Source organism: Onychostoma macrolepis, chromosome 18, assembly GCF_012432095.1.
Source record: "Onychostoma macrolepis isolate SWU-2019 chromosome 18, ASM1243209v1, whole genome shotgun sequence".
NCBI lineage: Eukaryota > Metazoa > Chordata > Actinopteri > Cypriniformes > Cyprinidae > Onychostoma > Onychostoma macrolepis.
The window spans coordinates 26,339,327-26,358,286 of record NC_081172.1 but is presented as its reverse complement, the minus strand read 5'-3'; the positions used below and the strand labels follow the sequence as shown (position 1 = coordinate 26,358,286).

Sequence of the window (18,960 nt, the reverse complement as noted above, 5' to 3'; positions counted from 1 at the left end):
TTGCTTGTGAAAATATTACCAAAGCAATTAAACATGGAGTTTGACAGTATGTGTTGTACCTTATCCAAGATGAGGAAGAAACCTCGGGATGAATCAAGACTGCGCAGCGGAGCCTGTCCTCTTCTGAGTTCATTCTGATGAGAATTCCTGGTGCACTTTTAGTCTGGGGTGATGGGATTGCAACAACAAGCCTCCTCTTCATTTGAACCTTTTTCTTTCGTCCTTTTACAAGAGTAAAATCTGAGGAAGTGGTTTAACAGGCCTACTGCTCCACTTCAGAGTCCAGACCCTGCAGTCCATTGAAGAGCTTAAATACGTGTCTACAGTGATAAACATTTACTAAAAAAATAGCTTCGAGCCACGTACCCACACACATTCTTGCCTTGCTATAAAAGTGAAGACGTACCATAGACTAAAACACGATTTACTCTATTTATGAATAATATTTTTACCTCAGTTCCCTCAAAGGGAATATTTTGATCGCTTTTGAGGACAGTTTTGTCCCCAAACTACAGCTAAGAGTTTTCTGCTGCTGTAATTTAAGTAGTTTAATATGACAAAGCAGAATATTTTACAGTTAAATGTCAAACCACCAATCTTTAATCTTTGCCCTTTCATGCTAGGAAGCTAAAAACCATCTGTTTGTGGTGTTGTAGTGTATCGCCACATAGACTGCAAAAGCGGCTGTTAGAAACTAAGAAATTAGAAGATGTTAGTAAAAACATCTGCCAGTGTCATTCGAAAATGTTTAATACCTTGCCATTTTAATTCTCAGACAAACGATGTAAGTAGTAAAGGAACGCCTCACAGCAGCCTATGGTGTGTTACTGCTGTTCGAAACGTTTACTACATAATAATACAATTCTAATGACTCACTTTTTCATTAAAATAATATTTCATTCAAGGAAAGATTCACCCAGAACTATAATTCCGTCATCATTCATGTTGTTGAATTTATTCTCTTTATTCTGTGGAAGATGAGTCAAATCACATTTATTTATATAGCACTTTATACAATACAAATTTAAAGCAGCTTCACATTAATAAACAGGAAAATAACAGTGTTAATATTTTACAATGAATTAAGAAACAAATTCAATTTCAGCTGTAAAGCAGCTCTACAGAAGATAATAGTCTGTTTTTAGCTCTATTTGATGTTGTTTCAGTTCACTTAAATAACTGTCAGTGTTACAGTGGTTATTAGCTATACTTCAGCTATAAGTAGGTCTACAGAAGGCAATAGTGTAATTATTCAACTCAAGTCATTCAGTGTCAGTACAATTCAGTTACAATTACATTGTTGATGTTGCAAAGTTGGTGTCATTATCCAGCTCAACAAACTTGTTTCAGACCCTCTAGTTCTCAAGCATCTGTGTACTTTGGCTGTTCTGTGATGCTGCACATCAGCGGAGGAGATGAAAATAGGAATTTTTCAAATGTGTAGAATGTGCTTGAGAAACGGCTGTGTGTTTGTATTGGCGCAGCAAGTTGGTGTGCTATCAGCTCCACTGGCTCGGCCTGACTAGACTGAGTCACGGGGTCATTACAGAATATCATGTGAGATTTAGTGTCCGTCTGAACCACAGTCCCCAGATGTTTGTTGATGTGTGTATGCAAAAACAGACTCAGACAGTCCCACTGGTCTAGGCTCTGTATTTATGTTTGTTGCAAATTTAATGATGCATATTATTCATCAATATCCTTACACAAAGTGCTAAATTTTTAATTAATTCATTTATTTTTCTATTCAAGCGGCATGGATAAATGTATCTTTGTATTTGTGTACAGGGAAAGAAGCACTGTGCGTCATTCCTGTGAAAAACATCCTTGGTGTCGAGAAACTGGAAGAAAGTGCCTTTAACCGCAAAAACGTGAGTAGCTCAGTTGTGTGTGTGTGTGTGTGTGTGTGTGTGTGTGTGTGTGTGTGTGTGTGTGTGTGTGTGTGTGTGTGTGTGTGGGTGGGTGGGTGGGTGGGTTGGTAGGTAGGTGGTTGTTTATCTATGTTTCTATATCTCAACCGGTACAGCATGGTGCTAGCAACACAAAGGTCATGGGTTTCATTCCCAGGGGACAAGAATAAATTACATTTTAAAATATATTAAAATTGAAAACAGTTCTTTTATATTGCAATAATATTTCACAGTTTTACATTTTTTATTGTATTTCTGATCAAATAAATTCAGTAATATTTTATGAAAACAATAAAAAATTTCACTATTCCAAACTTTTGACTTTTAGTGTATGTGTAATATCCTCCTTCACCACTATTTGTTTTGCAGATGTTTCAGGTAATCCATTCAGAGAAGCCTCTGTACGTGCAGGCGGGGAACTGCGTGGAGACCAACAGCTGGATCGAGGTACTGAGTCAGGTCAGCCGCTGTAACCCGGGCCGGCTCAGCACGTTTCACCCGTCTGCTTACGTGGGTGGGTCCTGGTTATGCTGTAAGGAACTCAACGAGAACACCCCTGGCTGCAAACCCTGCACTGCGTAAGACATCTTATTAATACATTCACATTTTATCGCTTTATCAGATGTGTTCACGTTCTTGTTTTTGATGTCTGATTTTGTCTTATAGGACAGTGTTGGCTAATATTCAACTGGACATCGACTGTGACAGAGAAACGGAACGAATCTTCTCCTTCTTCTCCTCCAATCGCTCCAGACTACAGAAGATGGAGGGTGTGTATACACACAAAAACAGAATAAAATCAAAACTGGCCCCATTTATTTTCTTAATACACATTTTGTCTGTTTGCGCATGATTCATCAGTGTATGTTTTCATAATATTTGATCAAAATGTACTTTCACCACTACTGAAAAAAATGTTTCTCGTCTATTGATGTAACAATGACCTGTGAAATAATAGCTAATGTCAAATCATTTGTTGATCCAGGATATTTCCTGCTCAATATTCAGTTTCACTCAGAAACAGTCAAATGTTTGAACTCACTTTAAGTATTATTGAACACAGTCATTTTTATTGACTACTACTAATTTCCTATTTTTTTTACATGGCAGTAAAGTTGGTTTATTTGTCTGTGTCAATAGATGCCTGTGCTGGTATGTCAGTGTATCTTGGGCAGCAGGAGGAGTGTTCAGCCTTCACTATACAGGACCCTAAAGAGACCTTCCGTACTATTAAAGAGCTCGGAGAAGTACTGGATGATCTGCAGGCTCACCACGACTCAAAGGGAGCACTAACTGATGAACCAGGCACTATGTAAGACACCCAAAATCTGTTAAAATTGGCATGAATTAATAAGTCAGCACATTTGCAAAGTGTTAATTGTAATGTAGATTTTTTTTTTTTTTTTAATAATTAATTTTATTTATTATTTTTAATTATTTTATTAAAAGAAAAGTTCGCCCAAAACAAAACAAATTTGCTGAAAATGTACTCAGACCATTCAAGATGTACAGTAGATGAGTAGATGTTTCTTCATTGGAACAGATGTGGAGAAAATTTGCATTATATCACTTGCTCACAATTGGATCCTTTGCAGTGAATGGGTGCCGTCAGAATGAGAGTCCAAAGACCTGATTAAAAACAACACAATAATCCACCAGTAATCCACATGACTCCAGTCCATCAATCAATGTCTTGTGATGTTTGTAATGAATAAATCCATCACCATTGCTTCTGGCTAAGAGTCCTCTATCCATGGTATTGCTTTCTCCAGTGTCTAAATCAGGAGAGAAATATGCTCAGATAAAGCACCATTTACAAGTGAAAACAGTCCAACAATTTTTGGTCCCACTTTATGTTAGGTGGCCTTAATATGTACTTACATTTAAATTAATCATTTGATACAATGCACTTATTGTGTACGTACATATATGTTTTTACATTGCACTTATATTTAAAAATACCTACATGTAATTACATTTATAATTACACTGTTACTCTTACACCTACCCATACCACCAAACCTGTCCCTAGCCTTACTCGTATCCCACCTCAATAACAGCAGAAGTGTTTTGCAATGCAATATGAAAACAACATTGTATTTTTTTTTTATGTAAGTACTTAGTAGTTGTGGCCACCTAATATAAAGTGATGTGTGAGGACAACAGGGGATGGACTTTTTCACGAGAGGAAGCGATATTATGGATTATGGACTCTCATATTGCTAAGGCAAATGCGATGGTTTAAAATTAAAACACGAATGCTCTTAAGTGGTACTTAAGTTGCTGTCTGTTCATGACGTGCTGAAATGTCAGTCACCATTGTATAACCTCATTATGGCCTATAACTTTTGGTGTAATATTCAAAAATACCTAGCCAAAGATTTGTTTTCCTAAATTTACATATTATTGCTCTTTTGTTGATTTTGATTGCTTCTGTTGTCTTCATTTGTAAGTCGCTTTGGATAAAAGCGTCTGCTAAATGACTAAATGTAAGTAATTATCAACATAATTAAATATTATTTACTTATATTTAGCTTTGCTTCAGGGACATTCACCAATCAAGCGGTGCTCTTTGATCCTCAAAGTAATATCGAAGACAGCAGTGCTGGCAAGAACAGCTCTGGATATCAAGGTTGCAAAATAAAAGTAAATTATTAAGGTTATTCTCTTTTATTTGGCCATATAATGTGGGTTGGCCACCGGGCCTCAGTGGCTTTCTTCTAGGACAGATAAAAGGGAGCTGGGATGAATTTAAAATACACACAAAAGGAACAATGGTTTAACTTTGCCAACATTTTTTTTATTGTTATTCTCATAAATCAGTCAGTTAACCAAGTTGGAGTCTATTTCAACATTTCAACATTTTATTACTGTTTTGACATAAGGTTTGAGGTACAGATGTTTTTTGTGGAATAGGTGGAAATTTTATTCTCAAAATATTATGACTTTAATCTTGAAATATTAGATTTATAGATTTATATTATTATGTGCCACTAAAATGCTGTTGTAAGAAACGAACTCATCTACAATTTTCAGCAAACGTTTTTTGTTAAAACGTCCTAAATCAAAATTCCCCCCGAAAATTTTGTCTTGTTTGTGTGTGTGTGTATATGTGCAGTAAAATTGTTTGTCATTCTTTTTACTTTAATTTATAGCGAGAATCCTATAGTTGGAAAGACAGCGTAACGTTGTGACTGCGGGACCAGGTGGTACTGACACAGCCACACAAGCAGAGGGCGCTGTGTTTGTCGACATAGAGGAGCACGACAGCGCTCTGATTATGCTCAGAGAAGTGCTGCCGTCTTACCTCTCCAGCGATGGCCTGTCTGGAGTTACAGTGTACTTAGAAGAATTTGGCCAGTCAGGAGTCGAGTGGTGTGTCTGTGAGTTGCTATCATTGGAAAAATCTAGCTCTTTTCTCTGTGTGCCTGTTCCGTTTCTGTCTTATATCAGTTTTTAAGATCGTTTAGAAACCTCAATCGCCAGTCCGCACAGTCAGAAAAGATTTCAATCACCTCTTATCCATTCCTAAACAGGCTGTGAAAGTCCAGACACCAGAGTTTGTCTGAGAAATTATAGCTGCTAAAATAGTCTTTGAAAGAACTCAACCTTCACATATTTCTTTATAAACCGTCAGTTTTTCAGACTACTTGTCGTCTGATGTTTTGACAAGTAAAATAACCATGTCAAAGGGAATCTTCGTTGTTCTTTATAGTTATAGCATCATCCCTCTCACCCATCCCTTTGAGTGTGTGCATGGTTTTCTATCTGTAGTGGATAGAATTAATCTGCCTTATAAATTCAGTGGAGGTACTTACAATCCCACACTTGTGTATGAATTAGGGACTAATGCAGAAGCACTTTAGATATTTGGAATATTCCAGATGAGATTGTTTTAGATACGTCGTATCAACCTTTTTTCCCAATATTGATCAGTTACATGATCAACTCTTGTGTAATGTTCTGTAGATAACGTTCGTATCCTGTAGATTTTTACTAGCTATTTTTCTTACGCCAAAGATGTTGTTTTGTAGGTTTTCATGACTTGAAAATGGAATACATGTAGTTTTTTAAATACAGAACTTTAAAAAAAAAAAAAAAAAAAAAAGGAAAAATGGCTATCTATATTTCATGGACGTACGTTTTGGGAGCATCAAACATTTTGATAAACATGAAGAAGATTTCATTCAATCAATCTTTGTCATTTTCCCCATACAAACCATGGCAAATGTTTGGATATTTTATAGTATGCTGTCATAAACACTTTTCCAAAAACCTAGTGAGCTGCCTACAAAGCACCAAAATTGTGCTCACAACACAAAGGCTGGTCAGCAAAATCAAATTATGGAAAGTCTGCCTCCTGTGCAGAGATTTCTTTCCCATAATGCACTGCAACAACCTCAGTGGAAAAAACAACAACAATCCTATAGGCATTTGAGAAAATGCTTTAGTTTCATGCTATCCTAAAAAGCACTGGTAAAATAGAAACACATTTATTAATATTGGTATATGCCATTTTGCTTGAGTATTGAGCTGTTAGCTTAGCAACATGCTAATAGCAAAGTCTAATTGGAATCAGTTGTGTGACCTGCAACAGACAGTTTGGATGCTGTCTTAAAATATAACTGGCAGTGTCATCAAGGCAGCTCACTAGTGTTTTGAATGGAGCTATAAACATAGATTGTTTGGTAAGAATTCTGTTTGACAAGTTACAATCACCTGCATCATGTTTGTTGTGTCGCAGTTGTGTTGTAGTTATGTGGTGGAACTGTCATGTCATTTCCTGATAACCACCTACTGTTTATTACAGGTCTACACATTCACGGTTTTGTTTTAAATGACCCCATTCTCAACTGTACAGAAAGCTTTTCTGTGTCTTTGCTGTAACATTGGGGGCTGTTATGTTCTGCTTGGCATACTTGTGTTTTGCATATATTGTTAGTAGTCTAATCAGTGGTTCTCAACTGGAAGGTTAAAAATGTTCCGTGGACTTAAATGAATATACAATGTGAAATGCAAACAATAAAATGCACTAACTGTATAATAGTGAGTAGTTGAGATGGCAAAATAATTTAAAAAAGAAACACCCTATAGGTAATGCTGTAATATTTCTCAATTTTGAAGCCTAAATACAATCACATGAGGTAAAAAGCCAAATGTAGGCTATAAACGCACTACACCAGTCAGTCGCATGACTTAAGCGTCACCACCACTGAGCTTCTGACAACTCTTTCATTTTCCCTAAAAGTTTGAGTTAGTTTGCAGGAGCATGACTGTAAACACAAGGCTGTGAAAGCGGACATAGATGAGTTTCCCTGTTTGATGTGATGATGTTTAATGCCCCCGACAAATTCTGTAGTCCCATTTAGCCACTTTTGGTACCAAGATACCAAGATTTAAAATATCTTGGTATCTTACTTCAGGCATTTAAAGGGATACTCCACCCCAAAATGAAAATTTTGTCATTAATCACTTACCCCCATGTCGTTCCAAACCCATAAAAGCTTTGTTCGTCTTCGGAACACAATTTAAGATATTTTGAATGAAAACCGTGGGCTTGTGACTGTCCCATTGACTGCCAAGTAAATTACACTCTCAAGGTCCAGAAAATATGAAAGACATCGTCAGAATTCTCCATCTGCCATCAGTGGTTCAATCGTAACGTTATGAAGCGACGAGAATACTTTTTGTACGGAAATTAAACAAAAATAACAAATTTATTCAGCAATTCAGCACCGTAACGTCATTGTAGTGCCATTTTGGAGAGTATCGCTGCATGCAAAATGCGTACGCTTTGATTTGAATGAAAACAGAGTATCCCTGTGTCACGGCTGACACGGAAGAGTATACGCATTTTGCGTGCATATATTGCGTGCGATACTCTCCAAAATTACGGTGCCAAATTGTTGAATAAAGTTGTTATTTTTGTTATATTTCCGTACAAAAATATTCTCGTATAACGTTACGGTTGAACCACTGATGGCAGATGGAGTATTCTGACGATGTTTTTCATACTTTTCTTGGCCTTGACAGTGTAATTTACTTGGCAGTCAATGGGACAGCCTCCCAGTTTTCATTTAAAATATCTTAAATTGTGTTCCGAAGACGAACGAAGCTTTTACGGGTTTGGAACGACATGGGGGTAAGTGATTAATGACCAAATTTTCATTTTGGGGTTTAGTCTCCCTTTAACCAAAAACCAATTGAAAAACGCACTGACTTCAGGATGACAGAACGGGCAGTGCTAAAATGCTAACTCATTTCTGAGTTTTGGCCTACAAAAATACATTATCACTGCAATCAATAGGAGTGATGAATTTTGAATTTTTGGTTTTCTATTAGCACACAAACCTGCGTGAGAGTTTTTCACAGAGCGCTGCTTGTATAGTTTTCCATTACATTACAATTCTCTCAAATGGTTGTCCAGAAATTGCTTTCTCCGGTCCGGATATGGATATATGGCTCTTTAAAAGTGAGGAGAAAATGCTTTTGTTGATGAAATCGGTCACTTGTTAGAATCTCAACAAATCAGGCAGATGCCAGCATGCACGGGTCGAGAGAAAACCTCCCAGAGACATTAAATACGGGTTGCAGTGAGGACATGATTTTGACAACGTTTTGAGAATTATTGGCTGCTGAGAGCATGAAACCATTGAAATTTTGTACGAAACACAATTTTGGTACCACGTTGGGTCACCAGCTGATGTCCAAAATAAACTAAGCAAAACCACTTGAGAACCGCTGATTTAAATAAACTAAAAAAAATATAACCTCTTAATATGTGACATCAAATTAAAGTGTACTTAGCATGATCATTTTACATTCTTTTAAAAAGACACCTCAGCAATATGAGAAAAGAATTTGTGGGAAATCATAATTGGGGAATGCAGGAACCAGCAAGTCTTGCTTTCATAGACTTTGGCATATCAGAGAAAGCAAATTGAATTCTGTCACATCTCAAATTCCATTCTGAACAAGCTCTAGCGAAAACACAAGTAAGGCTACAGAACATGAGTCTACATTTGTGAATTTCAAGTGATGTGCCTCTCAACCTAATATATATATATATATTTTTGTAATCATGACATTTTGAAAGCTGAAAGATTGTATTGAGCATTGATAAAGAGGCCTGGACACAATTTGCTATTTCAGCGCGAACAATTATGCAACATTCACCTTCTGGTTATGGTGTCAGGATATATATATTTGTATTAGGTCCATCAGATAGGTCTAATGTGTGTGTATTTATCTTTTCTCACATGTGATGTGTAGATGTTTGTAGCACACTGTGAAAATGTCGTCATGATATGTTGATGCATTGGTTGAATGGTACATGGATGGTTCATCTGGTACTCTGCGGCTCCAGTGAGCTTCAGTAGAAATGTGGTACTGATCATCCTCACTTCATAACTGTGGTAGAGCAAAGAGCCGTGTGGGCTCGCTTAGCATTGCGGTGATACCGCAGACCTCCTCCATTCATTAGACTTGTCGGATCGAATTTAGTGGTTTCTGTGTATTCGTGTAAAGCCCCCCCTCCCCCCAGCCATCTCTGAACTGGGCATATTTTCATCTCGTATAAACATACAGAAACCATTATGACCAGCATCCAGTGGCCTTTAAGACCCCCAAAACTCCCCCAGAATAAAGGTTCTTCTTTAACATTCCCAATTTAGCACTTATGAGTCGATGGAACAATGCAGACGATGTCATTTTGCTTTTTCTCGAATGTATAATCGGTACGAATCTACAATCACCATATCATAAGAACGTTTCAAACCATGATGCACTCCTGTTATGATGTTTGTGCTCGAATTCCACCCCGTTGCTGTAATTGGGTCTGCAAGTCGCCTTTTGAAAACCTTGTAGTTTAAATAATGCATTTCTTAAATTATTATATTTTTAGATCAGTAATGTAGGTCTGTAAAACTGCTATAAATATTTGCACAAATTTGACCACTTTTTTTTTTTTGTCTACCCATTCCCATTCCTCTTCCAATGTATTACTAATTGTACTGGACATGTTTGCTTCATTTTGTTATTTAAATGTTTTTATACCATTATTTTCACAATACATGCTCACATAATTCCTGTGTTATTAGTTCTGTGGAATTAATTTGCAATAAATATATTGTTTGTGTGATTCTTGTTTTGTGTGTGTGTGATATCAGTGGTTCTATACCAAAATTTAGATTTAAATGATTTTCACATTTCAGATCAATAGCACATTGAGCTTTTGTGGCACACTATTATTGCAATAGCTCATTTATGAATGAATTTTGAATTACTGTTGTTTATTTAGAAATATGCAACAAATCTAACCCCATGCATAACATTTGGGCACCTCAGTCACAATTAAAAATAATACATACATTTACATTAGAAAACAAACTAAAACACAGTGGCGGGGGTGTTTAATGAAACTGCAGAAGACAGAAGAAAAAAATTAAACCTTCACATTGCAAATAATATCACAACTGGCCAACTAATCATAAAACGAATAAGATGGGTAAAATCAGTTGATTTGAGTTTAAAAGAAAGCCCATGTATGAACTTGGCACATTTTAATCAATTGTAGCGACCAAATCGTTATAATCGTCTTCAGTTTCTCACAGAAATGCTGAGAGAACCGTAAAATATGAACTCTGGCAATTGTCTTTACAACGCACATGGTGGTTGCGTGTGGATTTCACTGGACTGAGTTGGAGACATGTGCAAACTCTTCCAAATTCCAGATATCTGTAGATTTCTTGGTCAACATTTTCCCGCGGCCTTAAATCTATGTAAATTCTGTGCTGAGTTTCCCTACTTCTCCTTACATGAACTGTGATTAATTGTGAATTATCAGAGGCTGGGAACCGCTCCAGTGCAAATGAAAACATACGGCAGAGTATTGTTTGTACATGCACGTTTTCATCTCAAACGTTTGCTGTCAAGAATGATACGAGTGATATCAGTCGAATTTAAACATTGCAGAGGTTAAATAGAAAGTCTCACTGATTGTAAAACCATATGGTTCCACTTTATTAGCATCACTGCAGTAAAACGGCTTTTATCTATCACAAAATCATCAGCATGAAAATTAGCTTGTTTTAAGCACATCAAATGTCTGTACATCCGTCCCACTGCCGAGATCTTGACCTTCTCGACCGTATTCCACAAATAAATTCACAAAACGTCATCATTTTGGCATCTGTGTGTAATAATAAAAAAAAAGAAATCCACAGCATTACAGTGTCACAGACGGGTCAGACACAAACAGGTAAGTGATACAACAGGATGGTTTATTGACAGGTAATGCTGATCGTGTAGAGAGAAAGGTAGGGGAATATCTTGACACTTTGCACAATTAGTCTTAGCTGGGAACAGAAGTGAGTCTTTCACAGGATCGATGGAGGTCAGGAACCAGAGATGACTGGATACGTCGCTGGAGGATCACAGGAGAAACGTTGGAGAACTATAAGGTAAATATACACAGGTTAGTGCACACAGGGTCTGGTGACAGTTCGGGGTAGTGAACTGTAGACCGGACAAGGAGGGAGTGTGGAGAGTGTGCAGATATAGTGGAGCTGATGATCAATAACGAGGAGATCGTGAACAGGTGAGTGTGGTGACAGAGATTCCCTGACATACAGGAAATAATTATGTAATATTTTACATTGCAAAATGTATAGAAAATATAACTGCAAACCAACATTTTGTCTCAAACTATCAATGTTTAGTTTGTTGAAATGCATTTAATTCTAACGTTTGTTAACTCTGTTCAGTGAAAGTTCAAAGCTGTAACATGGTTCCGTTTATAAAATATAATCATATAATTTATTTCAACATCTGTTTTGTACCCTGATTTTGTAAAATACAATACTTCTAGGGAGCCATAAAAAGCTGGCGTCTAAATATTGAAATTCACCATTTTTTACCAAAGTTAAACCAACACAAGTTTTCATGGTTTTTTTCCAAAACAGTTCAGTTTAATGGTTCAATAAAATCAGAAATGCCTTTTATCTTCAAACCACAGTGTGTTTATCCACAAACCAGTCACACAACTTGTTAAGATCAGTCCAATGACCTTTCATTGCCTATCGAACACGACAATACCTGCGAAAGCCAACGACAATACCTGTTCTCTGTCAAAGTTACTGCTATTTATAACAATACAGAAACACGAAATGTGGTTCAGGAAACTGCAATGCACATAACACATTCAACAAATTCCGACAGACCATAAACAAGACAGGAAGATATATAAACAATAGCGGAACAGTGAATATTTATATATCTAGTTATTGTACAGTGAGGTGATGTAAAGTTTGTGTATATATAATGACTGATGACAAACAGATTTCTGAATGCAAAAAATACATTTTCCTTCTGGACCTGGATTTAGCACATTAAATGAATTAGAGAGAACTGGCTGTTGACTGTTGGGTGGCTGAACTGAATTGAGTGCTTCTCAGCTTTTGGCCTGATAAGTGAGGTAACTAAAAATAAAGATGGTCTTTCATTTCTATCAGTAAATGTTTTCCATTGTATCATTCAGAGCAAATGTTTTCCATTGTAACTGTGTTCTCTTCACAATCTTTCACAGGGCTTTCCTGTCAGACGTAAAGCCAATGCAGATGCAGACTTTTCATCTGAACATCAACATTTGTGAGATTCATTTCATGAAGTTATCTGAGGTTTTTAGGTTAAATTATCTTAAATCTTTGTCTTTAAGTCAAACATAGTCCACACATAGGCAACTTTACAGAAATATCGTGATGTTAATGTTTATAATATCTTTATATATTCATGACTTACAGTCACACGTAGAGGAGATTAGAGCTGGGAAATTATATATTTCTGTACTGTGCAATGATAAACGTAATCAAGCAGTTGAGATATGCTATATAGATTCATCCTTACATATATATATATATATATATATATATAACATATATTATTCATATCATTTCAACCAACTGGCTAATCATTGAATCTGAATCCATAATATTGTCATATACATTTTTTTTTTTTTAAATAGAAAAGATGATTTTTATACATTTATGAAGTGTTCAGATGGATCTCTATGACGATAGAATTTTGATGTATAATTTCTGTCATTATTCATATATTTATTAAAAAATCACACATTTATATAGACTAAATAAATAATTACGAATGCCAGGTGTATTAACATATTCTGCAAAAATCTGATTGCATCTGGGGTAAATTTAAATTAGAAATAATATCTTAATAATCATCATCATTATCATCATAATCCTGTACATGCTAAAATTATCTCTTAAATTTTACAGTTTAGCAGTAAATGCTCACTGTTCTTAAAATTCTCCCATCTTTCCTTATATTACTACATACTGGTAAATGTATCCACTTTTATGATCATGTAAGAAATACATTATGTATTTGCATTCAGGTTTATTTGAAAATAAAGGCCAGTGAGGAAAAAGATTTTATTATATGTAGTATTATTGAATTTATTTATTTATTTATTATATTGTGCGTGTGTGTGTGTGTGTGTGTGTATTATATTATATTATATATGATTATTTATTAACATATTTTGGATTTTAAAACTCATATATCCTCCAGATTTGTTTGTTTGAATCTTTTCACCCATCAGCCAGAGCAATGAGAACACATTCTCATTCCCAAGCCAAATGTCCCAGTGTCCAGCTGTGAGGGTCATGTTTGCCCTGGCATGGTCCTCACCCTCTTACTCGGTTTCTCTATCATTCCCTCCCTCGGTTTTCACTCAATTCTTCTCAGCGATCTTTGCTCTTGACATATATGTTGTGTCTGCCTCCAGATTTCCCGAGGCCTGTTCTCTCCATTCTCTCAGCTGCTCAGGAGCCCATTTCAAACAGAACAGCCAGTAAACGCTGTGAAAGACAGCTGACAATAAAGATGATGGTGTGCAGCTCAGAGAAACAGTGTTTGGAGAGACGCTTACCCAATCCGAGATAAAAACTTCCCATATATCCACACATAAACATCATCCAAACAACAGAGAACACACGCACTTCCTATTAATCTAAAGGCAGCGCTGAAACACATGCTGCAGACAAAGTGAGCCTGCTGATTTCAGATAGAGTATATTTATTGGAGTTGGCTGGTATGTAATCACACATTTCGAACACTGCCAAGATGTGTTACTGTAGTTCATTAAACTCATGTTTCATGTTTCCATGCAGGAGTTTCTCTGTTACTCGTTTCCTGACTCAGGTTTAATGAATCTGATGCACACAGAAGTGTTGTGGTATAACAGTAACAATATGTTGTGGTTTGTGTTCGTGGCTGTTGCTTGGTATTTAATGTTGCATTATTTTCTATATTTATTATGTAACATATTACAAATGAACATTCTGTTTCACACTTAATCATTCCAAACCCATATGATTTTCTTGCTTGAGAGCGACACGAAACACAGTTGAGCTCCAAAAAACACTATAACAGTATAATCTAAATGATTTATCTTGATACTCATGCACATATAATTCACTGCTATTTTAGATAAATGGCTGCTATCTGCAATATAAAATGCCACCAATAACATTCCTTTTCACAAATTAATCATTAAAGGAGCATATAATCGATTTAATTAATAAAGACTTATTTCATTGCACAATACTATGGTATTGTCATGGAATACTCTGAGACAACATTGAAGATCCAAGTGCAGTTTTAATTTGTGATACGAATCAAAGACCTAAAAAAAAAAGAGAACACAAGGCAAAAAGGAACAAGCAAGGCAATCCAGAATGAAAACACCTGCAAAAACACTCAGGAGACGGTGTGACAAATACACAGCACAATGCTTCAGCAACCAAAAGCTTAGAGAACATGGTATATATAGGTGAGCTAACTAGGTAAATTACAAACAGCTGAAAGCAATGAAACATGATTGTCTGTGCAAAGGGTGATGGGAATTGAAGTCAACAACAAACAATGATCTGGGTAGAGTGCCCTCTGATGGCTGGCATCGGCACACCAGCTGATAGCTGTGACAGGTAAGGCCTAAAAATATTTTCCATAGGGTATTATTTATAAACTAATACATTTTTACGTTTGCATCACATACCCAGTTCCATATGTATTCCTTTTCTAATGTAGGCAAACATGCTTGGTGGCTCACCTGATACAGCACTGCACTTGCGCCCTCTACTGTAGTGTTTTTACATTTGCCAAAATAAAACGTTTTTATATTAAGAACAACCAAGAACGCAAAGTAAAAAGTAATGCAAAAGTAACGTAGTGCATTACTTTCCTTAAAAAGTAACTAAAGTAACTAAAGTTACTTTTTAGGGAGTAGCACAATATTATAATGTATTACTTTTAAAAGTAACTTTCCCCAACAGTGGAAACAAGCACCTCACAATGCCTGGAGGGACACGGTATGATCCATCAACAAACCGATTTTGATGGCCTTTTATGTCCCAGGGACTACAATGATACGCCCAAGGATTTTCTAATCCTTTCTCCGAGTCTTTCGCTGTCTCTAGTCACACCTAGGGGTGGATTTTATCACTGATCTCCCGGCATTATACTCCCAACACCTGTGTCTTAGACGTCTGGTGCCATTGAAGGGCCTCCCCACTTCCCTTTTGACTGCAAAAGCACTGTTCCATCACATCTTCAGGAATTATGGAATTAAGTGTCTGACTGCTGACCAAAGTTCATCTACCCGGTTTTGGAGGTCTGCCTTCTTATTCCTGGGTGTATCAGTAAGCCTGTCATCTGGATACCACTTGCATTCCCACAGGGAGATGGACCATAGTTTTCGGGAGATAGGACGCTTTCTGTGGAAATAATGTAACCATCAACAGCACAGCTGGATCCAGTTCCTCCAATGGGCTGAGGACGCCTAAAACTCCTTCTGTTAGCCAACCACAGGACTGATGACAGGGAAACCTCAACACCCATAACCCAGAATGCTGGATCCCACTGTCTATGGGCAGTGATACAAAAATGCGCAAATACAATCTGTAGTTTTAATAAAAGCCCTGAAGATGTCAAAATATGTTATCTGGTGGACTTTATCTGAGAAGAGTAACATGGAGAAAGAGTACACATAATTTACATATAATATACTACCAACACTATAACAATACAAAGCTATTTTAGACCAACTATTGCTTTCCTATTCCCCCTGCAGTATTATCTTTGATCCATTTATTTTATGATGAGCCTTATGTGTATACTTAGAAAACTTCTAGTTTTGCAGACATTCACAAAAATACCAGTCACTAGTTAGGTGGATGTAATTAGCCTACACAGAAAATTGAGAAGCGTTTTCTTAGCATTTCAACATTACATCAACTACTGATGAACACGCAGAGGGTTATTTAATCATGTATTACTTTGTCTTTGGAAGGCTTTTGTCTTTCAAACACATTAAAATGCACAAATTCATGTTATTTCTTATTTACATGTAATGCAGGGATTCCCAAACTAGATTTATTTGAAGCACCCCTGAGATTTTAAAATAAATAGTTTAATAATTAAGTTTCACATTTGCAAATTTTTTAGTAAGTGTTTTATTTTGATTGATGTTATTTTAAAATGATTTATTTTAATTTTGTGATTGAATTAACTATTAACTTTTCATTAAACTGACAAACCCCTTGCAGTTCCTTTACGAACCCCAGTTTGAAAACCTTGACATAATGTTATGTTAATGCACTTCATGTTATCAGTAACAACAAATAGAATATATTTTCCTTTTCTTTGCATTTTTATATGGATATGGTACAAGATTATACTATTTAAATCAATGTGATAAACGAGTTAGGTCAAAAGTAATCTAAAAGTAATGGATTACATTACTAACTACAATTTTTGTCATGTAATCTGGAACCAGTAACAAATTACAATTTGCAAGTAATCTACCCAGCTCTGTCTGTCTTTCATCAGAAATAAACCATAAAGCTAAATACGCTGCAACATAAATCAAAACGACATAAAACCTTCAAAGGAGGTTGTCACCACAAAAATGGAGAAGAGAACAAACAATCCCTTTCTGTTATCTTTGCACTTAGGGCCTATTTAGAAAATATAAAAGGTTTGAAGGCTTTACATGCTCATGTCAGGAGTTGAAATATTGCTAGTTCACAGGCAAGGTTACTAAGTGACTTTATATTTCTAGTCTCATAAACGCATATGATATTTAAGACTTGTGCCTATACCTTTGAAAATTCTAAATCTAAACCTTGATTTACAAACCTTGCATCGCTGTAAACAGGATTTTTGTTTGTTTTACAAACCGAGGAACTAAATTATTTTAACGGAGAGCTCGTCACAGATGATGTCCATCAAGCTTCACTTGTTTTGAACCTGGAAGATTGCGTTAAAACAAAACATTCGGTTTCATAACATATGGCCTCGCTACATCCAGTCTAATGGAAATCTGTCCTGTTCTGGTAACTGTTACATATGTTTTTAGAGAGGCTAGTGGACACATGGAATATGTATAAAACCTGACAGTAATGGAAACGACATTGTAATTGAAGTAGGTAATGATTCAAAATGCATGATGTCAGCTAATAAGGTCCATTAGTGGAGTACAATGAGCAGAACACTGACCTGCTGTCAGCTGTTTTTATTTTACTGCTAAGAACATTGCCTTTGGTATAAAATATAAACTACTTCTTCTAACAGAGCTTGTACAAAAGACTTGTATAAAACAAAAATATATCGAAGTAACGCTTCTAAGTATAAAAACATATAGAGACAACAATTCATGTTTATCAAAAGAAACATATTCACACATCATATACAAACATCTAGATTACATTTTGAAAGTCTGTTCTTATCCCTTGCATTCAAAAAGTGCTCAAGTTGTAACAAGCAGACGAAATGAACAGCTGTGATTACTCTGTGAAGTTAGTTCAAATTGATTGTAATTCGCCTCTAGTGTTATTGTTTTTTTAATTAGCCATTTATTTTATAATGAGATATTTACTGTACAGCCATAGCAAGATCTAGACTTTGCAGCCTTACGTGACCTTTAAAGACAACATGAAATGGCATTAGCATTGCATTTCTTCAATAAATGTCTATAATATGGCATATTTATAAATGAAATGGAATATCCACCAGAAAACAAGGTAGAGCTGGGCTTCATTTATCCATCAAGGTTTGACTGGGTCATGAAAAGTAGAAAAATTCAATTAGTTAACATTATTTTCCCATCCACACAGGCTTGCAGTAGAAACATTGTTTCACCATTGTTTTCACAGAGGTGAAGAAAGCAAAAAGACATTCTGATGAAAGATTATGAAAACAAGCCATTTTCTTGAGAACATGCTCGGATGAATCTTGCACAATAAGACCACGGACATTTATTCAGAAAGCAAACAGTCCATTTTGATTTCATGTTGTGTTTAAGGGGAATGCAGTCTAAAGGTCTTCGGTTTGGATTCAGATGTTCTAAGCTGAGAAGCTGGAGGTCTTGTAGGGTAGCAGGTTGTAAAGGGGGGCAAAGGGAGGAGGGTTGGGCTGTGCATGAGATGTATCTGATGATCCTCCTGGAGATACACTAGATCCTGCAGCAGCAGGTGCTGCTGGAGAAACATAAAGCGATGCCCTCTGAAGGAAAGGGGGAAAGAAATTGTGTTGAAATAAAACAATTTCATATTTCACTTTTTCAAGATTTTTGGACTGCACGCTGAGGAGATGTTTTTCATCAACTCTTTTTCCAGCAAACTATTGCCTTACTTCAGCTCTGTTCTGTAACCTAGTGAACTACTTCACTGTCTGCTGTAAATAGAGCACACAATAGAAACACCGTGTTAAATGGTGCATTTGATTTAATTGTATTTTTCGCAGTGCTTTTTCAGTACTGAATAAAAAATGATAATGACAATTTCCTCAATTTCCCCTGATATGACCCGTCCACAATCTTGGATGGAAGTTATCATTTAGATTGCCATGATGGACCCTGGAAATGGAATTCAAGCCATGAGATGTTGCCTAGGTGGGCCGCTCGTTCATTCAAGATTCAAAAAGGGGTTTTCACAAGAACTATTGCTTGGTTCCTCAGAGAACCTTTGAG

The 18,960-nt window shown here is 36.2% G+C and overlaps 2 protein-coding genes across 4 annotated transcripts in view; one reads left to right on the top strand and one right to left on the bottom strand.

The window, feature by feature from the left end:
- Positions 1 to 7,403, top strand: part of rasa2 (RAS p21 protein activator 2) — a 42,090-nt gene extending 34,687 nt beyond the window's left edge. The window contains exons 20-24 of the mRNA XM_058751351.1: positions 1,789 to 1,871; positions 2,280 to 2,488; positions 2,577 to 2,680; positions 3,051 to 3,222; positions 5,066 to 7,403. Of these exons, the coding sequence (XP_058607334.1) occupies positions 1,789 to 1,871; positions 2,280 to 2,488; positions 2,577 to 2,680; positions 3,051 to 3,222; positions 5,066 to 5,096 (599 nt within the window). The 3' untranslated portion in view covers positions 5,097 to 7,403. The remainder of the gene's footprint in view (positions 1 to 1,788; positions 1,872 to 2,279; positions 2,489 to 2,576; positions 2,681 to 3,050; positions 3,223 to 5,065) is intronic.
- Positions 7,404 to 11,234: 3,831 nt separating this feature from the next.
- LOC131523941 (transmembrane protein 255B) overlaps positions 11,235 to 18,960 on the bottom strand; it is a 31,414-nt gene continuing 23,688 nt past the window's right edge. For 2 of the 3 annotated variants that reach the window (XM_058750602.1, XM_058750603.1), the window contains exon 9: positions 14,610 to 18,494. In XM_058750602.1, coding sequence (XP_058606585.1) covers positions 18,336 to 18,494 — 159 coding nt within the window. In that variant the 3' untranslated portion in view covers positions 14,610 to 18,335. Of the gene's footprint in view, positions 11,365 to 14,609; positions 18,495 to 18,960 lie in introns of those variants that run through there. The other variant, XM_058750604.1, reaches the window with a different exon arrangement.